At 38.2% G+C, this 22,968-nt stretch overlaps 1 protein-coding gene across 2 annotated transcripts in view; it reads left to right on the forward strand.

The window, feature by feature from the left end:
- Window positions 1-7,170: 7,170 nt before the first annotated feature.
- The window catches only part of ubr3 (ubiquitin protein ligase E3 component n-recognin 3), a 71,204-nt gene continuing 55,406 nt past the window's right edge, over window positions 7,171-22,968 (forward strand). The window contains exons 1-11 of one of the 2 annotated variants that reach the window (XM_061971647.1): window positions 7,171-7,649; window positions 10,734-10,873; window positions 11,075-11,227; window positions 11,311-11,460; window positions 17,265-17,320; window positions 19,066-19,132; window positions 19,198-19,328; window positions 19,411-19,639; window positions 19,733-19,912; window positions 22,655-22,788; window positions 22,876-22,962. In XM_061971647.1, coding sequence (XP_061827631.1) covers window positions 7,219-7,649; window positions 10,734-10,873; window positions 11,075-11,227; window positions 11,311-11,460; window positions 17,265-17,320; window positions 19,066-19,132; window positions 19,198-19,328; window positions 19,411-19,639; window positions 19,733-19,912; window positions 22,655-22,788; window positions 22,876-22,962 — 1,758 coding nt within the window. In that variant the 5' untranslated portion in view covers window positions 7,171-7,218. Of the gene's footprint in view, window positions 7,650-9,387; window positions 9,410-10,733; window positions 10,874-11,074; window positions 11,228-11,310; window positions 11,461-17,264; window positions 17,321-19,065; window positions 19,133-19,197; window positions 19,329-19,410; window positions 19,640-19,732; window positions 19,913-22,654; window positions 22,789-22,875; window positions 22,963-22,968 lie in introns of those variants that run through there. The other variant, XM_061971648.1, reaches the window with a different exon arrangement.

Genomic DNA, 22,968 nt, shown 5'->3' on the forward strand with positions numbered 1-22,968 from the left:
GACCTCGACTTAAACAAGTAGAAAAACGTATTCGGGTGTTACCATTTAGTGGTCAATTGTACGGAATATGTACTGTACTGTGCAATCTACTAATACAAGTTTCAATCAATCAATCAATCGATTACATGAAATATCGAATAACCTTAGCAACCAACATATGTGTTCAAGCTAGGTTCTCTATTGGTTTTCATATTTGAAATCTCGAGAGATAATTTTAGCGTATTCTTTTTGAAGCACCCCGTATTTACTCAGTATACCACATAGACCAGACCTGGGCAAATTAAGGCCCGGGGGCCACATGCGGCCCGTTAAGCTTTTCAATCTGGCCCGCCAGACATTCCCAAATCATTTTTTTAGATCTTTAAGATGGAAACTGTAGCTGCCGTTATGATGTTCAAGGATGTTTTCAAATGACCGTAAGTCTTGAACCATACAAAGTATTTCAAAGGTTGGAATCTGCACTTTTGCAAGATATACTAGTTACTATGGTACTTTAGTTACTATGGTAATCTAAGTCACGGCAGCTCAGACGAGGCACCAAGCAGTGTGGGTGGGGAGCGTTTCCACAGAGTGTTTCCAGAGCGGCCAGCCTAAAATGTGGATGTCAGGGACAGACGCGGAAGGAGATTTTTACAACAAAGTTCTAAAGCTTAGTGATATATCACATACCGTATATCAGATTGTAGGTGGGGTTCTTTTTACCCTTCGCGTTCATATTTCGCTGTTTGTTGCATTTTTGTTGCGTTTCGCTTGATTGTAAAATATGTCGATAGAGAGGGGGTGTGACGTTCATATATTGTCAATATTCAGTGTTTTATCGTTCATAGAAAAGTGTAAAATTCCATTTAATTTTTTAAGGCTGTCATAGCATTCAATCAGACATTATTGTGAGGTTTTGTATTAGTGTTCCTAAAAATAGATATACCGGCCCCCAGACACATTTTTTTCTCTAAATTTGGCCCCCCGAGTTCATATTTCGCTGTTTGTTGCGTTTCGCTTGATTGTAAAATATGTCGATAGAGAGCGGGTGTGACGTTCATATATTGTCAATATTCAGTGTTTTATCGTTCATAGAAAAGTGTAAAATTCCATTTAATTTTTTAAGACTGTCATAACGTTTTTAGCATTCAGTCAGACATTATTGTGAGGTTTTTTATTAGTGTTCCTAAAAATAGATATACCGGCCCCCAGACACATTTTTTTTCTCTAAATTTGGCCCCCAAGTATATATTTTGCTGGTTGTTGCATTTTTGTTGCGTTTCGCTTGATTGTAAAATATGTCGATAGAGAGCGGGTGTGACGTTCATATATTGTCAATATTCAGTGTTTTATCGTTCATAGAAAAGTGTAAAATTCCATTTAATTTTTTAAGGCTGTCATATTGTTTTTAGCATTCAATCAGACATTATTGTGAGGTTTTGTATTAGTGTTCCTAAAAATAGATATACCGGCCCCCAGACACATTGTTTGCTCTAAATTTGGTCCCAGAGTTCATATTTCGCTGTTTGTTGCATTTTTGTTGCGTTTCGCTTGATTGTAAAATATGTCGATAGAGAGGGGGTGTGACGTTCATATATTGTCAATATTCAGTGTTTTATCGTTCATAGAAAAGTATAAAATTCCATTTAATTTTTTAAGGCTGTCATAACGTTTTTAGCATTCAATCAGACATTATTGTGAAGTTTTGTATTAGTGTTCCTAAAAATAGACATACCGGCCCCCAGACACATTTTTTTTCTCTAAATTTGGCCCCCGAGTTCATGTTTCGCTGTTTGTTGCATTTTTGTTGCGTTTCGCTTGATTGTAAAATATGTCGATAGAGAGGGGGTGTGACGTTCATATGTTGTCAATATTCAGTGTTTTATCGTTCATAGAAAAATGTAAAATTCCATTTAATATTTTAAGGCTGTCATAAGGTTTTTAGCATTCAATCAGACATTATTGTGAGGTTTTGTATTAGTGTTCCTAAAAATAGATATGCCGGCCCCCAGACACATTTTTTTTCTCTAAATTTGGTCCCCGAGTTCATATTTTGCTGTTTGTTGCATTTTTGTTGCGTTTCGCTTGGTTGTAAAATATGTCGATAGAGAGGGGGTGTGACGTTCATATGTTGTCAATATTCAGTGTTTTATCGTTCATAGAAAGGTGTAAAATTCCATTTAATATTTTAAGACTGTCATAACGTTTTTAGCATTCAATCAGACATTATTGTGAGGTTTTGTATTAGTGTTCCTAAAAATAGATATACCGGCCCCCAGACACATTTTTTTTCTCTAAATGTGGCCCCCCGAGTTCATATTTCGCTGTTTGTTGCATTTTTGTTGCGTTTCGCTTGATTGTAAAATATGTCGATAGAGAGGGGGTGTGACGTTCATATGTTGTCAATATTCAGTGTTTTATCGTTCATAGAAAAGTGTAAAATTCCATTGAATTTTTTAAGACTGTCATAACGTTTTTAGCATTCAATCAGACATTATTGTGAGGTTTTGTATTAGTGTTCCTAAAAATAGATATACCAGCCCCCAGACACATTTTTTTTTCTCTAAATTTGGCCCCCGAGTTCATATTTCGCTGGTTGTTGCATTTTTGTTGCGTTTCGCTTGATTGTAAAAATATGTCGATAGAGAGGGGGTGTGACATTCATATGTTGTCAATATTCAGTGTTTTATCGTTCATAGAAAAGTGTAAAATTCCATTTAATTTTTTAAGGCTGTCATAACGTTTTTAGCATTCAATCAGACATTATTGTGAGGTTTTGTATTAGTGTTCCTAAAAATAGATATACCGGCCCACAGACACATTTTTTTTTTTCTCTAAATTTGGCCCCCCGAGTTCATATTTCGCTGTTTGTTGCATTTTTGTTGCGTTTTGCTTGATTGTAAAATATGTCGATAAAGAGGGGGTGTGACGTTCATATGTTGTCAACATCCAGTGTTTTATCGTTCATAGAAGAGTGTGAAATTCCATTTAATTTTTTAAGACTGTCATAACGTTTTTAGCATTCAATCAGACATTATTGTGAGGTTTTGTATTAATGTTCCTAAAAATAGATATACCGGCCCCCAGACACTTTTTTTTTCCTCTAAATTTGGCCCCCCGAGTTCATATTTTGCTGTTTGTTGCATTTTTGTTGCGTTTCGCTTGATTGTAAAATATGTCGATAGACGTTCATATGTTGTCAATATTCAGTGTTTTATCGTTCATAGAAAAGTGTAAAATTCCATTTAATTTTTTAAGACTGTCATAATGTTTTTAGCATTCAATCAGACATTATTGTGAGGTTTTGTATACGTGTTTCTAAAAATAGATATACCAGCCCCCAGACACATTTTTTTTCTTTAAATTTGGCCCCCGAGTTCATATTTCGCTGGTTGTTGCATTTTTGTTGCGTTTCGCTTGATTGTAAAAATATGTCGATAGAGAGGGGGTGTGACGTTCATATGTTGTCAATATTCAGTGTTTTATCGTTCATAGAAAAGTGTAAAATTACATTTAATTTTTTAAGACTGTCATAACGTTTTTAGCATTCAATCAGACATTATTGTGAGGTTTTGTATTAGTGTTCCTAAAAATAGATATACCGGCCCCCAGACACATTTTTTTCCCTCTAAATTTGGCCCCCGAGTTCATATTTTGCTGTTTGTTGCATTTTTATTGCGTTTCGCTTGATTGTAAAATATGTCGATAGAGAGCGGGTGTGACGTTCATATATTGTCAATATTCAGTGTTTTATCGGTCATAGAAAAGTGTAAAGTTCCATTTAATTTTTTAAGGCTGTCATAACGTTTTTAGCATTCAATCAGACATTATTATGAGGTTTTGCATTAGTGTTCCTAAAAATATATATACCGGCCCCCATACACATTTTTTTTTCTCTAAATTTGGCCCCCCGAGTTCATATTTTGCTGTTTGTTGCATTTTTGTTGCGTTTCGCTTGATTGTAAAATATGTCGATAGAGAGGGGAGTGTGACGTTCATATATTGTCAATATTCAGTGTTTTATCGTTCATAGAAAAGTGTAAAATTCCATTTAATTTTTTAAGACTGTCATAACGTTTTTAGCATTCAATCAGACATTATTGTGAGGTTTTGTATTAGTGTTCCTAAAAATAGATATACCGGCCCCCAGACACATTTTTTTTCTCTAAATTTGGCCCCCGAGTTCATATTTCGCTGTTTGTTGCATTTCTGTTGCGTTTTGCTTGATTGTAAAATATGTCGATAGAGAGGGGGGTGTGACGTTCATATATTGTCAATATTCAGTGTTTTATCGTTCATAGAAAAGTGTAAAATTACATTTAATTTTTTAAGACTGTCATAACGTTTTTAGCATTCAATCAGACATTATTGTGAGGTTTTGTATTAGTGTTCCTAAAAATAGATATACCGGCCCCCAGACACATTTTTTTCCCTCTAAATTTGGCCCCCGAGTTCATATTTTGCTGTTTGTTGCATTTTTATTGCGTTTCGCTTGATTGTAAAATATGTCGATAGAGAGCGGGTGTGACGTTCATATATTGTCAATATTCAGTGTTTTATCGGTCATAGAAAAGTGTAAAGTTTCATTTAATTTTTTAAGGCTGTCATAACGTTTTTAGCATTCAATCAGACATTATTATGAGGTTTTGCATTAGTGTTCCTAAAAATATATATACCGGCCCCCATACACATTTTTTTTTCTCTAAATTTGGCCCCCCGAGTTCATATTTTGCTGTTTGTTGCATTTTTGTTGCGTTTCGCTTGATTGTAAAATATGTCGATAGAGAGGGGGGTGTGACGTTCATATATTGTCAATATTCAGTGTTTTATCGTTCATAGAAAAGTGTAAAATTCCATTAAATTTTTTAAGACTGTCATAACGTTTTTAGCATTCAATCAGACATTATTGTGAGGTTTTGTATTAGTGTTCCTAAAAATAGATATACCGGCCCCCAGACACATTTTTTTTCTCTAAATTTGGCCCCCGAGTTCATATTTCGCTGTTTGTTGCATTTCTGTTGCGTTTTGCTTGATTGTAAAATATGTCGATAGAGAGGGGGTGTGACGTTCATATGTTGTCAATATTCAGTGTTTTATCGTTCATAGAAAAGTGTAAAATTCCATTTAATTTTTTAAGGCTGTCATAACATTTTTAGCATTCAATCAGACATTATTGTGAGGTTTTGTATTAGTGTTCCTAAAAATATATATACCGGCCCCCATACACATTTTTTTTTCTCTAAATTTGGCCCCCCGAGTTCATATTTTGCTGTTTGTTGCATTTTTGTTGCGTTTCGCTTGATTGTAAAATATGTCGATAGAGAGAGGGTGTGACGTTCATATGTTGCCAATATTCAGTGTTTTATCGTTCATAGAAAAGTGTAAAATTACATTTAATTTTTTAAGACTGTCATAACGTTTTTAGCATTCAATCAGACATTATTGTGAGGTTTTGTATTAGTGTTCCTAAAAATAGATATACCGGCCCCCAGACACATTTTTTTCTCTCTAAATTTGGCCCCGAGTTCATATTTTGCTGTTTGTTGCATTTTTGTTGCGTTTCGCTTGATTGTAAAATATGTCGATAGAGAGCGGGTGTGACGTTCATATATTGTCAATATTCAGTGTTTTATCGGTCATAGAAAAGTGTAAAGTTCCATTTAATTTTTTAAGGCTGTCATAATGTTTTTAGCATTCAATCAGACATTATTGTGAGGTTTTGTATTAGTGTTCCTAAAAATATATATACCGGCCCCCATACACATTTTTTTTTCTCTAAATTTGGCCCCCCGAGTTCATATTCTGCTGTTTGTTGCATTTTTGTTGCGTTTCACTTGATTGTAAAATATGTCGATAGAGAGGGGGTGTGACGTTCATATATTGTCAATATTCAGTGTTTTATCGTTCATAGAAAAGTGTAAAATTCCATTTAATTTTTTAAGACTGTCATAACGTTTTTAGCATTCAGTCAGACATTATTGTGAGGTTTTGTATTAGTGTTCCTAAAAATAGATATACCGGCTCCCAGACACATTTTTTCCCCTCTAAATTTGGCCCCCGAGTTCATATTTTGCGGTTTGTTGCATTTTTGTTGCGTTTCGCTTGATTGTAAAATATGTCGATAGAGAGGGGGTGTGACGTTCATATGTTGTCAATATTCAGTGTTTTATCGTTCATAGAAAAGTGTAAAATGCCATTTAATTTTTTAAGGCTGTCATATTGTTTTTAGCATTCAATCAGACATTATTGTGAGGTTTTGTATTAGTGTTCCTAAAAATAGACATACCGGCCCCCAGACACATTTTTTTTCTCTAAATTTGGCCCCCGAGTTCATATTTTGCTGTTTGTTGCGTTTCGCTTGATTGTAATATATGTCGATAGAGAGGGGGTGTGACGTTCATATATTGTCAATATTCAGTGTTTTATCGTTCATAGAAAAGTGTAAAATTCCATTAAATTTTTTAAGGCTGTCATATTGTTTTTAGCATTCAATCAGACATTATTGTGAGGTTTTGTATTAGTGTTCCTAAAAATAGATATACCGGCCCCCAGACAAATTTTTTTTTCTCTAAATTTGGCCCCCCGAGTTCATATTTCGCTGTTTGTTGCTTTTTTGTTGCGTTTTGCTAAATTGTAAAAATATGTCGATAGAGAGGGGGTGTGACGTTCATATATTGTCAATATTCAGTGTTTTATTGTTCATAGAAAAGTGTAAAATTCCATTTAATTTTTTAAGGCTGTCATATTGTTTTTAGCATTCAATCAGACATTATTGTGAGGTTTTGTATTAGTGTTCCTAAAAATAGATATACCGGCCCCCAGACACATTTTTTTTTCTCTAAATTTGGCCCCTGAGTCAAAATAATTGCCTGGGCCTGACATAGACTATTGTTTTATGTATAAAATATTGCCCCTGTTTTATAAATAATGTATTTTAGAAGTCTGGTGTTTATAGGATGGCCCCAAAAAAGGCTGTCTGTTGCCTAGAAGCAAGAAAACAAACACAACTCGTACGTATAGGCGACCAGAATTACACTTGATCAAGTGAAGTCCTTAATGGTATAATAATATAAGCAATATTCATTTGACGTATGACTATGTTGTTATTTGAAGTTGGGCGCTAACACTTTGTACGACGCTTGTATTTCATTGATCGCTAACAACGGAAGGTATCGCGAGAAAGTGCGAGAACATGTGCACAAGACAACAAAAATACATCTGTGAACAAACCAGCGAACGATGGCGGCGTCGCTGCTACGCCGGGACAAGAAAACGGTGGCCGCCCAGCTCAAGGCAGATTTAAACCGGACTGACAACACCTCTGGGCTGCGCCAGCTTCAGGAACTGTTGGATGGCGAGCTAAATCCAGAAAAGCCGGCGACGGACACCGAGGCGCTTGACTGGTGTAAATGTCTAATCACCGGGGGAGAATGTTTCGAGGAGTTCTGCAAGACGGTCCGCTCTTACGACAACGCCACCCTCTGCGGCTTGGTGTGGACGGCCAACTTTGTGGCGTATCGATGCCGGACCTGTGGCATCTCCCCCTGCATGTCACTGTGCGCAGAGTGCTTCAATAACGGAGACCACACGGGCCACGACTTCAACATGTTTCGGAGCCAGGCTGGCGGGGCCTGTGACTGTGGAGACAGTAATGTCATGCGAGAGACCGGGTAAGTTAGCACCTAGCTATGCTAACTATGCTAGCCCGGAGACAGTAATGTCATGCGAGAGACTGGGTAAGTTAGCAACTAGCTATGCTAACTATGCTAGCCCGGAGACAGTAATGTCATGCGAGAGACCGGGTAAGTTAGCACCTAGCTATGCTAACTATGCTAGCCCGGAGACAGTAATGTCATGCGAGAGACCGGGTAAGTTAGCAACTAGCTACTAGCTATGCTAACTATGCTAGCCCGGAGACAGTAATGTCATGCGAGAGACCGGGTAAGTTAGCACCTACCTATGCTAACTATGCTAGCCCGGAGACAGTAATCTCATGCGAGAGACCGGGTAAATTAGCACCTAGCCATGCTAGCCCGGAGACAGTAATCTCATGCGAGAGACCGGGTAAGTTAGCACCTAGCCATGCTAGCCCGGAGACAGTAATGTCATGCGAGAGACCGGGTAAGTTAGCACCTAGCTATGCTAACTATGCTAGCCCGGAGACAGTAATGTCATGCGAGAGACCGGGTAAGTTAGCACCTAGCCATGCTAACTATGCTAGCCCGGAGACAGTAATGTCATGCAAGAGACCGGGTAAGTTAGCAACTAGCTATGCTAACTATGCTAGCCCGGAGACAGTAATGTCATGCGAGAGACCGGGTAAGTTAGCACCTAGCTATGCTAACTATGTTAGCCCGGAGACAGTAATGTCATGCGAGAGACCGGGTAAGTTAGCACCTGCCTATGCTAACTATGCTAGCCCGGGGACAGTAATGTCATGCGAGAGACCGGGTAAGTTAGCAACTAGCTATGCTAACTATGCTAGCCCGGAGACAGTAATGTCATGCGAGAGACCGGGTAAGTTAGCACCTAGCTATGCTAACTATGCTAGCCCGGAGACTGTAATGTCATGCGAGAGACCGGGTAAGTTAGCAACTAGCTACTAGCTATGCTAACTATGCTAGCCCGGAGACAGTAATGTCATGCGAGAGACCGGGTAAGTTAGCACCTACCTATGCTAACTATGCTAGCCCGGAGACAGTAATCTCATGCGAGAGACCGGGTAAGTTAGCAGCTAGCCATGCTAGCCCGGAGACAGTAATGTCATGCAAGAGACCGGGTAAGTTAGCACCTAGCCATGCTAACTATGCTAGCCCGGAGACAGTAATGTCATGCGAGAGACCGGGTAAGTTAGCACCGAGCTATGCTAACTATGCTAGCCCGGAGACAGTAATGTCATGCGAGAGACCGGGTAAGTTAGCACCTAGCCATGCTAGCCCGGAGACAGTAATGTCATGCGAGAGACCGGGTAAGTTAGCACCTAGCTATGCTAACTATGCTACCCCGGAGACAGTAATGTCATGCGAGAGACCGGGTAAGTTAGCACCTAGCCATGCTAACTATGCTAGCCCGGAGACAGTAATGTCATGCAAGAGACCGGGTAAGTTAGCAACTAGCTATGCTAACTATGCTAGCCCGGAGACAGTAATGTCATGCGAGAGACCGGGTAAGTTAGCACCTGCCTATGCTAACTATGCTAGCCCGGAGACAGTAATGTCATGCGAGAGACCGGGTAAGTTAGCAACTAGCTATGCTAACTATGCTAGCCCAGAGACAGTAATGTCATGCGAGAGACCGGGTAAGTTAGCAACTAGCTATGTTAACTATGCTAGCCCGGAGACAGTAATGTCATGCGAAAAACCGGGTAAGTTAGCACCTAGCTATGCTAACTATGCTAGCCCAGAGACAGTAATGTCATGCGAGAGACCGGGTAAGTTAGCACCTAGCTATGCTAACTATGCTATCCTGTGACATGTCCAGTTTGGAAGGGGAAGCTATACAAACCTCGTAACCAAGGGTGTATTTTTTTTGTCAATATGTCCAAAATATAATCCGAAAATATTTATCTTCAAACAACAGTTTAGGATTGCCTCTCTTGTCATTTATGATGAGATGGTTAGCACTGACTTAGCAGCTATGCTGAACGTTAGCCATAAGGTAACAACAACAATTAAAGCTGCAAGCAGCGATGGACGGGACCGACTTTGAGGGCTCATAAAATCCAAACCGGAGCAGTAATTAAAACTCTTTCATCAACTTTTAATCAGAAGGGTTCAATTTCTCTCCTGTGCTAATTTGAAACCGTCACGACAAACGCGCTCAGAGGAGATAATGTTTGAAAAAAGGTGACTGATTTACACAACTTTTGTTTTGAAGGGGGAATTGCAAACTTCCTGTTGATTTTTGCTGGGGGTTGTCAGTGTATGAAATATACTGTAGGTCTAAGTGAGACCTACATAGAGGTTTTTGTTTCATGTCTCTAAGACATTCCTACTGGGAGTTACAGGCAGTTTTGTCTGTGTTTTCTTCCTAGGGGGCGTTAGAGCGCAATTTTGAGTTTTGGAGTTTGGTTTTTTGATTAGATCGCAATTTTCGCCAGTCCTGATGTGTGTGTCCAATTTGGTGAGTTTTGAAGCATGTTAAGAGGGTCAAATTACAGCTCAAAGAGGCGGCGATATAATAATAAAACGCTAGAAATACAATAGGGTCCTCTGTCCCAAAGGGACTCGGTCCCTAATAATCGGACGGTCAGCTTCAACTGTTAAATGCTACTGTTAATTATTCAAATGTGGTGGTTGCTTATCCGCTACTTCTACCACATTGTGTAAACGTCAGATGCGCTCACTATAGTTCTAGTGTATTCATGCATGTTCTCTCGTAAAAACTGATGCAATGCACCTGCTCTGTTTTCTCTCATTAAGCTCCATCGAGCACAATAACAACTAATAGTAAGAATCTAAATTGGTTTGAGTGCTTGACATGTCCCAACATAACTGAAGGCAAAGTAAATATGCACCAAGTACACCACGTTAAATCAAAGCACACGACTGTTATGTAATCTTCCAAAATGAATTTTATGGCTCCTCTGCGGTGTTTATTGTCTGAACAGTAATAAAGAATGAGGTGTTTGTAATATTTCCCCCTGTGCAGTTTTAAGCCACTGCAAAGTGCAGCCACAAAAAAAAAAAACAACGCTTCAGGCTGCAGTGTTCTATGTTGTGGTCTATATTCTTCAAACCCCATCTTATGAACAGGTTTTGCAGACGACATCGGTTGAGAACAGGAGAGAACATCCCGTCAATACCCCAAGATCTTCTCTTGATGTCGGAGTTGGTTCTTCCTCGCTTTATTCTCAGTGTCATACAGTATCTGAGGGATGGATACACAGAACCAGGTGAAAAGAAGTTTTGTCATTCCACCGACTTGACATAAAGGAAGTTAACCAATGACCTAAGCTAAGCAACATCATATCTTATTACATGTTAAATGTAGAAATAGATGTGTTGCACAAGCTGCATACCGGCTGTTATTGCTCTGTTTACATCAGGTGTTGTGCTAAGAATCATGACTTGAATTTGTTATCTCGCTGCACCAGATAGCTCAGCTGAGCGAGATCTACAAAAAGTACTACAGCAGCTGGAGCCTCAAATCTCCTTCCTGGAGGAGCTCACTAAAATGGGCGGAGCAATGCGGACTGTATTGACAAAGATCTTGACCAATCAGCAAGCGTTCAAGGAGCTGAGCATGGGTAACGTTGTTCATTTGAGTCTTTACAATGTAATAATCAATAATCGTTCAAAACTATGGTTCTGATTTATTATATTACTGCAGGCCAAGAGGAGAATTTGTTTGCTAAAAACAACTATGACAAATATTTGTCAGCATTGAAGAATTCTGGTCTGGTGTCTATGGAGGAAAAAGCCCAAAGTGCTGCCAGCGACACTCCCGTCGGTGCCGAAGGAGGCGCAGAAGTCTTACTGGGTGAGATCGTCTTCCTACTTACAGTACAGAACAAAAGTTTGGACACACCTTCTCCTCATTTAATGTGTTTTCTTTATTTTCATGGCTATTTACATTGTGGAGTGTCACATCAAAACTACAAACCCCGTTTCCATATGAGTTGGGAAATTGTGTTAGATGTAAATATAAACGGAATACAATGATTTGCAAATCATTTTCAACCCATATTCAGTTGAATATGCTACAAAGACAACATATTTGATGTTCAAACTGATAAACATTTTTTTTTTTTGCAAATAATCATTAACTTTAGAATTTGATGCCAGCAACACGTGACCAAGAAGTTGGGAAAGGTGGCAATAAATACTGATAAAGTTGAGGAATGCTCATCAAACACTTATTTGGAACATCCCACAGGTGAACAGGCAAATTGGGAACAGGTGGGTGCCATGAGTGGGTATTAAAGTAGATTCCATGAAATGCTCAGTCATTCACAAACAAGGATGGGGCGAGGGTCACCACTTTGTCAACAAATGCGTGAGCAAATTGTTGAACAGTTTAAGAAAAACCTTTCTCAACCAGCTATTGCAAGGAATTTAGGGATTTCACCATCTACGGTCCGTAATATCATCAAAGGGTTCAGAGAATCTGGAGAAATCACTGCACGTAAGCAGCTAAGCCTGTGACCTTCGATCCCTCAGGCTGTACCGCATCAACAAGCGACATCAGTGTGTAAAGGATATCACCACATGGGCTCAGGAACACTTCAGAAACCCACTGTCAGTAACTACAGTTGGTCGCTACATCTGTAAGTGCAAGTTAAAACTCTTCTATGCAAGGCGAAAACCGTTTATCAACAACACCCAGAAACGCCGTCGGCTTCGCTGGGCCTGAGCTCATCTAAGATGGACTGATACAAAGTGGAAAAGTGTTCTGTGGTCTGACGAGTCCACATTTCAAATTGTTTTTGGAAACTGTGGACGTCGTGTCCTCCGGACCAAAGAGGAAAAGAACCATCCGGATTGTTATAGGCGCAACGTTGAAAAGCCAGCATCTGTGATGGTATGGGGGTGATTAGTGCCAAGACATGGGTAACTTACACATCTGTGAAGGCGCCATTAATGCTGAAAGGTACATACAGGTTTTGGAGCAACATATGTTGCCATCCAAGCAACGTTACCATGGACGCCCCTGCTTATTTCAGCAAGAGAATGTCAAGCCACGTGTTACATCAACGTGGCTTCATAGTAAAAGAGTGCGGGTACTAGATTGGCCTGCCTGTAGTCCAGACCTGTCTCCCATTGAAAATGTGTGGCGCATTATGAAGCCTAAAATACCACAACGGAGACCCCCGGACTGTTGAACAACTTAAGCTGTACATCAAGCAAGAATGGGAAATAATTCCACCTGAGAATCTTAAAAAATGTGTCTCCTCAGTTCCCAAACGTTTACTGAGTGTTGTTAAAAGGAAAGGCCATGTAACACAGTGGTGAACATGCCCTTTCCCAACTACTTTGGCACGTGTTACAGCCATGAAATTCTAAGTTAATTATTATTTACAAAACAAAATAAAGTTTATGAGTTCGAACATCAAATACCTTGTCTTTGTAGTGCATTCAACTGAATATGGGTTGAAAATGATTTGCCAATCATTGTATTCCGTTTATATTTACATCTAACACAATTTCCCAACTCATATGGAAACAGGGTTTGTATGAATGAACACATGTGGAGGTATGTACTTAACAAAAAAAGGTGGAATAACTGAAAAAATATTGTAGTTTCTTCAAAATAGCCACCCTGATTACTGCTTTGCACACTTTTGGCATTCTCTCGATGAGCTTCAAGCACACCTGTGAAATGAAAACCATTTCAGGTGACTACCTCTTGAAGCTCATCGAGAGAATGCCAAGAGTGTGCAAAAAAGTTATCAGAGCAAAGGGTGGCTATTTTGAAGAAACGAGAATATAAACATGTTTTCAGTTATTAACTCCACATGTGTTCATTCATAGTTTTGATGTGACAATCTACAATGTAAATAGTCATGAAAATAAAGAAAACACATTAAATGAGAAGGTGTCCAAACTTTTGGCCTGTACTGTACATTACTGTTGTGTAGAGGGTACCCTTCATATTATTCTCTAGATTCTACTGCTGTGAATGTTAAAAGTTGATATTAAAAATGTTTGATTTTTATTTTTTTAAATATGTGTTAACTCTGGTTGAATATAGAAATATAAACACATTTGCATGTCTAGTGGTGGTGAAGGACTGCACTGACTATATTTTTGGTACACAAATTATCTTCATGAACTCGCTGTCGCCCTTTTACTTTCACTTTTGGTCAATAATTTACCTTAACTTTCGGCTTCAGAGTTGCTCACATTATTTTGGTGAGAACAAGATGACAGTAAAACACTGTTGCACCAAATAATCTTTCCACTCACGATCTTAAGGGGAACCTATGATTAATGATCTTTTTTTATTTTTTTTATATAAATGTTACAATGATGGATACTCATGTTAAACAATGCCAAGGTCAAATCATAAGGTTCATGCATTTTGGCGAGTGCTTGCACACAGTTTTGGATGCCTTAGTTTGTGGGGTTAGGTAGGATAAAGCAGTGTTTTTCAACCACTGTGCCGCGGCACACTAGTCTACCGTGAGAAATTGTCTGGTGTGCCGTGGAAGATTATGTAATTTGGGTTAAAAATATTTTTTGCAACCCAGTAATTATAATCCACAAATGTGCCGTTGTTGTGTGTCTGTACTGTCTAGAGCTCGGCATATCAGTAGGTGGCAGCAGGTAGCTAATTGCTTTGTACAAACCCCGTTTCCATATGAGTTGGGAAATTGTGGTAGATGTAAATATAAACGGAATACAATGATTTGCAAATCATTTTCAACCAATATTCAGTTGAATATGCTACAAAGACAACATATTTGATGTTCAAACTGATAAACATTTTTTTTTTTTTGCAAATAATCATTAACTTTAGAATTTGTTGCCAGCAACACGTGACAAAGAAGTTGGGAAAGGTGGCAATAAATACTGATAAAGTTGAGGAATGCTCATCAAACACTTATTTGGAACATCCCACAGGTGAACAAGCAAATTGGGAACAGGTGGGTGCCATGATTGAGTATAAAAGTAGATTCCATGAAATGCCCAGTCATTCACAAACAAAGATGGGGCGAGGGTCACCTCTTTGTCAACAAATGCGTGAGCAAATTGTTGAACAGTTTAAGAAAAACCTTTCTCAACCAGCTATTGCAAGGCATTTAGGGATTTCACCATCTACGGTCTGTAATATCATCAAAGGGTTCAGAGAATCTGGAGAAATCACTGCACGTAAGCAGCTAAGCCTGTGACCTTCGATCTCTCAGGCTGTACTGCATCAACAAGCGACATCAGTGTGTAAAGGATATCACCACATGGGCTCAGGAACACTTCAGAAACCCACTGTCCGTAACTACAGTTGGTCGCTACATCAGTAAATGCAAGTTAAAACTCTCCTATGCAAGGCGAAAACCGTTTATCAACAACATCCAGAAACGCAGACGGCTTCGCTGGGCTTGAGCTCATCTAAGATGGACTGATACAAAGTGGAAAAGTGTTCTGTGGTCTGACGAGTCCACATTTCAAATTGTTTTTGGAAACTGTGGACGTCGTGTCCTCCGGACCAAAGAGGAAAAGAACCATCCGGATTGTTATGGGCGCAAAGTGTAAAAGCCAGCATCTATGATGGTATGGGGGTGTATTAGTGCCCAAGACATGGGTAACTTACACATCTGTGAAGGCGCCATTAATGCTGAAAGGTACATACAGGTTTTGGAGCAACATATGTTGCCATCCAAGCAACGTTACCATGGACACCTCTGCTTATTTCAGCAAGACAATGCCAAGCCACGTGTTACATCAACGTGGCTTCATCGTAAAAGAGTGCGGGTACTAGACTGGCCTGCCTGTAGTTCAGACCTGTCTCCCATTGAAAATGTGTGGCGCATTATGAAGCCTAAAATACCACAACGGAGACCCCCGAACTGTTGAACAACCTAAGCTGTACATCAAGCAAGAATGGGAAAGAATTCCACCTGAGAAGCTTAAAAAATGTGTCTCCTCAGTTCCCAAACGTTTACTGAGTGTTGTTAAAAGGAAAGGCCATGTAACACAGTGGTGAATATGCCCTTTCCCAACTACTTTGGCACGTGTTGCAGCCTTGAAATTCTAAGTTAATTATTATTTGCAAAAAAAAAATAAAGTTTATGAGTTTGAACATCAAATATCTTGTCTTTGTAGTGCATTCAATTGAATATGGGTTGAAAAGGATTTGCAAATCATTGTATTCCGTTTATATTTACATCGAACACAATTTCCCAACTCATATGGAAACGGGGTTTGTAGATGTCAGGAACATGGTTTGTCGTAATCACAATATGCGGGAGGCAGCGTGCCGGTAAAAAGGTATCTAATGCTTAAACCAAAAATAAACAAAGGGCAAGTGTCGCTAAGAAAAGGCATTGAAGCTTGGGGATGGCTATACTAAACGAAGCTAAAACTGAACTGGCTGCTAAGTAAACAAAAACATAATGCTGGACGACAGGAAAGACTTACAGCGGGTGGAGCAGACGGCGTCCACAAAGTAATCTGTACATGACAATCAACAACAAAATAGGAGCGCAAAACAAGAACTAAAACACGACACACAGGAAAACACCGAAAAACTCCAAATAAATCAGGGCGTGATGTGACAGGTGGTGACAGTACACCTACTTTGAGACAAGAGCTATATTGATGCATGGTTGGTTATGGTTTGAATTTATATCTAACAATTGCGAGAACGACTTTTTACTGTCAATATCGGCTGCTGAGTTTCATTTTTTTATGTTTTCTGCTGGTGGTGTGCCTCCGCATTTTTTAAATGAAAAAAATGTTCCTTGGCTCAGAAAAGGTTGGGATAAAGTATTAAAAGCAGCATTTTTTATGCAAAGTCTGAATCAATCGGTGTGCAGGTGTACCTAATGTTGTGACAGGGTAAAGGTACAGTAAAGGCCAAACGTTTGGACACACCTTCTCATTTCAATGCGTTTTCTTTATTTTTATGACTATTTACATTGCAGATTGTCACATCAAAACTATGACACCGAAGTGAAAACCATTTAAGGTGACTACCTCTTGAAGCTTGTGGAGAGAATGCCAAGAGTGTGCAAAGCAGTAATCAGAGCAAGGGGTGGCTATTTTGAAGAAACTACAATATAAAACATGTTTTCAGTTATTTCACCTTTTTTTGTTAAGTACATAACTCCACATGTGTTCATTCATAGTTTTGATGTGACAATTTACAATGTAAATAGTCATGAAAATAAAGAAAACACATTGAATGAGGAGAAGGTGTGTCCAATCTTTTGGCCTGTACTGTAGGTATATTATTGTTTATGACGATTATTTTTGACTGTGTCTGGAAGAAAAATAGTGGTGACGACTTCAAGATATATTCAAACAGTGTATATTTTCAAAACAAAAATGTTGGGTGGGACGTGGTTGCATTTGCAATCTGGAAGCGCCACGAGAATCTAACATATTGCAGACAGACTAAAACAAACGACCATCAATGTGCCTGTGGAGCAGAATTTACGTAACATGTACACCATGTACTATCAAGCACATATTATCTAGACCACAAGGAAGTGTTTTAAATGTAAATTAAAATCTTTATAGGTCCCCTTTAAAAACTTAATTTTTTTTACCCAACTATGTTAGTTAACTGTCCTACTGTTTACCCTCCTAATGATGGCGTATGCATCTGTCGGTCTGTTTCCACAGGATCCGCAGCACCAGGATCCGCAGCACCAGGAAGCCCACATGAGACGATAAAGGAGGTTTGTACCAAACCTGGAACCAATTATAGCCATTTACAAATCTTATTTTTAATATCCTGGACAGCATCCTCTGCAGTGGACATTTGTGTTTTTCCACAAAATAGACGTTTTCAGGAGGATATTACAGCGCAACCTCTAATGTCCGAACACAATCGAGTCCAGGATGCTGGTTGGAAATGAAAATAATTGATTCTCGGAACAACTTATTGCTAGCATAGAAAATAAAACCTGTTTTCTTTTTACAGGCAGAGTTTTAAGTAAACTTCCTAATTGTCATATACAAGTGTAAAATAAGTAAACCACTTATTAATACCTGTAAACAATATTGATAATGTTAATAATATTGAAACAAATTATTGTTAAGTGTGAAAACCTTAAGTTTGACAACAATCGACAACACGCATGATAAAGCTGGACCATCATTTACCTCAAGTAACTTTTAATGTACTGTATACTCTTCTTACGTTCTTCACCTGACATTTTGTGTTGAGGCCTGTCCTTGGGAAATGTTGCAAAATGTCTAAGCAAAAACAAAACACACTAAATCCCTCAATGCTCGCTGATCTCAGTGTTTATAAGATTTGTGATAGTCTCGTATCGTGAGCTGACATCTTGTGAGATGTGTATGATAATTATTTTCGTCTTGTGTAAATTTAGAGGTATAGTTTTCTCCAACAAGTGTGGATGAATTGCAAATTATTATCAATATTGGCTTCCTGACCGTTACCCGATGCTGTCCAGCACTTAATTTCTGATTCCGATATTAACCGGTAACGATATTTACAAACTTGGAAAGAATTGCTGCCTTTAGGAGCGCGGCGCAGTTAAATTAGGTCATCACTCGCGTAACCGTAAAGGTCACATGACCCCACATACAGAGTATTCTCCATTAATTTGGCGAAACTCCAGGCAATACATACTTTATCGGGTATGAGCTGATCTTGTTTTTTATGCCGATATCATGGGACAGCCCTACAAATAATGCATTCGTGGTTTCCTTTTTGATTTTTTTGAAGGTAAATATCTGTCTTTACTAAGGATGTCCGATAATGGCTTTTTGCCGATATTGTCCAACTCTTTAATTACCGATACCGATATCAACCGATACCGATATCAACCGATATATACAGTCGTGGAATTAACACATTATTATGCCTAATTTGGACAACCAAGTATGGTGAAGATAAGGTACTTTTAAAAAAAATTAATAAGATAAATAAATCAAAAACATTTTCTTGAATAAAAAAGAAAGTAAAACAATATAAAAACAGTTACCGGTACATAGAAACTAGTAATTAATGGAAATTAGTAAATTTAACTGTTAAAGGTTATTACTATTAGTGGACCAGCAGCACGCACAATCATGTGTGCTTACGGACTGTATCCCTTGCAGACTGTATTGATATATATTGATATATAATGTAGGAACCAGAATATTAATAACAGAAAGAAACAACCCTTTTGTGTGAATGAGTGTAAATGGGAGAGGAAGGTTTTTTGGGTTGGTGCACTAATTGTAAGTGTATCTTGTGTTTTTTATGTTGATTTAATTAAAAAAAAAAAAAAAGATACCGATAATTAAAAAAACGATACTGATAATTTCCGATATTACATTTTAACGCATTTATCGGCCGATAATATCGGCAGGCGGATATTATCGGACATCTCTAGTCTTTACCATGTAAGCTGATATGCTTTTAGTGACTTTTGCAGATGAAGTTTGATGTGTTTTGTTATATTCCTAGGAGGACCAAGATGCGGGACAGTCTGTTGGACAGAGAAAGAGGGTTAAGCTGAGCAGCAGTACAAAAGGTAATGAAGGAAATGCGTTGTTTCCTGAACTTCTTTTTAATTGAGTTTTTTTTTCCTCCCATTAGACCTATGTATTATAGAGTCATTGAAGCATAAATGTTTTTTGGAGGAGTTCCTGTTTTGGACAATAAAATATGAGTTTCCTCAGAAGATGGTCACCTTCTTACTAAACATGTTGCCAGATCAAGATTATAAGGTATAATTTTCTAGCAAATATCAGTGCACCTTTTTTCATTCTGATAGTTATTTAACTTAGTTTTTTTCTGCTTTTTTTCCAGATCACATTTACAAAAACATTTGTTCAGCATTATGCATTTATCATGAAAACCCTGATGAAAAGTCACGAGTCGGATACCATGTCTAACCGCATTGTACATATCAGCGTGCAGTTGTTCAGCAACGAGGAGCTGGCTCGTCACGTCACAGAGGAGTGTCAGCTGCTGGACATCATGGTCACTGTCCTCCTCTACATGATGGAGAGTTGCCTTATTAAAAGTGAACTTCAGGGTAAGTGTGTATTCCAGTTCCGATTATAAACAATGCATATTTTTGGGGGCTCTTTTGGCGACTTGACTGGTTTATCCATTTACCCTTTTTTAGATGAAGAAAACAGTCGCCATGTCGTGGTGAACTGCAGCGAGGCTCTGTTGAAGAATAACACTTATTGGCCATTAGTTAGCGATTTTATCAACATCTTGTCGCACCAAAGTGTCGCAAAAAAGTTCTTGGAAGACCATTCGTTGTTGATGCTGTGGATGAGCTTTGTGTCTTTTTTCCAAGGTAAGTTATTATTGACGTAGGAACACTTTATAGCCTTTGCTGGAAGATAGCTCTTCTTCATCATGCCTGACGCCTTGCCCTTATCATAAAGCTTGCCAGTAGACAAGCATATTGTTCTCCAAACCCATCTCTCGCTTGCAGGGACCTTTTTCCCATAAAGAATAACTTCAATGTGGTAGTGCAGCCAAATACAGATGGATGTTCTATGTAGTATACTAATTATTCTTAACCACACTCATTTGTCATGCTGTAATAGAACAAGTTGGAAGCACACAATTGTTGAGGTGGCTCATGGCTTCTGTAATTATTGACCTCTCTTGCTCTATATACAAAACCCAAAAGCAGTGAAGTTGGCACGTTGTGTAATTCGTAAATAAAAAGAGAATACAATGATTTGCAAATTCTTTTCAACTTATATTCAATTGAATATACTGCAAAGACAATATATTTAATGTTCACACTGAGAAACTTCATTTTTTGGGGCAAATAATTTAATGGCAGTAACATATTGCAAAAAAGTTGTCACAAGGGCATTTTTACCACTGTGTTACATGGCCTTTCCTTTTAACAACACTCAGTAAACGTTTGGGAACTAAGCAGACCAACTTTTGAAGCTTTTCAGGTGGAATTCTTTCCCATTCTTGCTTGATGCATTTGTTGACAAAGTGGTGACCCTCGCCCCATCCTTGTTTGTGAATGACTGAGCATTTCATAGAAGCTGCTTTTATACCCAATCATGGCACCCACCTGTTCCCAATTAGCCTGTTCACCTGTGGGATGTTCCAAATAAGTCTTTCATAAGCATTCCTCAACTTTCTCAGTCCTTTTGCCACTTGTGCCAGCCTTTTTGAAACATGTTGCAGGCATCAAGTTCCAAATGAGCTAATATTTGAAAAAAACCCCCAAAGTTTTCCAGTTGGAACATTAAATATCTTGTCTTTGCGGTCTATTCAATTGAATATAAGTTGAAAAGGATTTGCAAATCATTGTATTTTGTTTTTATTTACCATTTACACAACGTGACAACTTCACTGCTTGTGGGGTTTGTAGTATGTATTCGTGTATATTACAGCTACCGGTACCTCTGTTATTTACATGCCTTTTTGTATTAATTTGCACACACACAAAAATACTATTGATATACAATGTAAAGCAAATCCCATGTGTGGAAAAGGTTAAGAAGATCCTAAGGTCTTGTAAATCCACCTCCCCCAAGATGTCACAATTATCACAACAGCAAGAATAGACAAGTCAAATGCAATACATATCATTTACAATAAACATAGTCATCATAGCTCACTCAAGACCAACATAGCCTTAAATTGTTTTTGAAAATAATTAAGTGACGTTGTGGATTGAGGAGCTGGTGGTAGTTTATTCCAAAGAGGGAACGTACATTTATTGGTAGACAAAAGTCACAATAGGGTCTTGTTGAGTAAGTATATCAAAATATGTAAAAAAAGAAAAAAATAAGGAAAATGGTCAAATCCGTAGATAAATGTACATAAAAATAGATTTACAATATGTGTTCACACTAAATATTGTCAAATGGTGTCTTTTTTTTTTTTTGAAAGAAAAAAAGAGGAGCAGATGAAGACAGTGTGTTGGAAAAATTCAGTATTCTCAACAATTCCTTTTGAATTAATAATATTTTGTAAAGGTGTGATTGACAAGTAGCACCCCAAATACTTTTGCAATGCATTATAAGTGGATATATTAAACATTAATACAATGTCAACACACAAGTACGATTAAAAAATAGCAAGCCTTTCTCAAAATACCTATTATCATATCATCTTGCCACTGACAGGTTCAATCAATATGTTGTTCCCAAGGAAAATTTCCATCAACAATATCTCCTTAACAATTGGTTTGTGGCACCAGGCTAATTTTGATGTCCTCAATTAATAATTTCACATCTTCTTTATCATAGCTTTTGTTTTTGGTACTAAAAATCATTGTTTGTTTTTTCAATAGTAAGTGACAATTTATTCATTCAGAAATATTAGACAGTTTTTAATTTCTAATTTATTCATTCAGAAATATTAGACAGTTCTTAATTTCTTCATCTTCACGGAACAATTTCCCTTGTGAATCATTAAAGTTTGTCTAAGTCTAAGTCTAATTGCTTCTTGTCAAGCAATCAAAATAAGAATGTGATACTAAAAGACAGGTATCACAGCAAACATACAAGGCAGCACATTCTCACAATTTTTTTTAAATATTGATCAGAAATCAGAGGTCCTTAAATGGAACCCAGAGGAACCCCAGAAACTAATTTAGCTCTGTTAGAATTGTGATTATTAATTGAAACATTGTTCTCTTTCATTAAGATAGCTGTTTTCAAATATATTTTTTTGGAAGTAAGCACTCCTGTAGTTCATTTAGTCTAAACTGTTAGTAGTCATGTGTTGTACTGACTGTGGGTGAACTACGAGCAATGCAGCCTTTGTCACTGAATTAGAATAGTGGGTTTATGCTGCTTACTTGCCATGTGCAGTCATTACACTATAAATAACACTCAGTGGGTTTGAGTATCCTCTTTCTGAGGTGCACAGTGTTGCTCCACATGCACATACTGCTCTTAGAATGAAATGCCCCCTTTTTGAATCACTAGAGAAAAGCGCTATATAAATATAACTCACTCCACTTCACTTGAATCAAATGCATTTGTGACATGTTTATATGAGGTCTCGAAGCATGTTACCGCTTTGTCTAAACTTTGATTTCCTGCTGTGATAGGAATGAACCTGAATAAGCGGGAGTTGAATGAACATGTGGAATTTGAATCTCAGACATACTATGCAGCTTTTGCAGCTGAGCTCGAGGCCTGCGCACAACCAATGTGGGGTCTTTTAACTCATTGCAAAGTCAAAGTAAGTCATGCTTGTAAACCTGTACCTACTTTGTAGACATACTGTACAGTATATGGGCTTTGAACATGTTGAAATGTCCCTGCACAGGAGACTCAGGATTATACTAAAACTGTGGTACGCTACTGTTTGGAGACACTTCAGATCTGGTTTGATGCCATCAGCTTCAATGATGAGGTAAAG

This window comes from Nerophis lumbriciformis, linkage group LG13 (assembly GCF_033978685.3).
Source record: "Nerophis lumbriciformis linkage group LG13, RoL_Nlum_v2.1, whole genome shotgun sequence".
NCBI lineage: Eukaryota > Metazoa > Chordata > Actinopteri > Syngnathiformes > Syngnathidae > Nerophis > Nerophis lumbriciformis.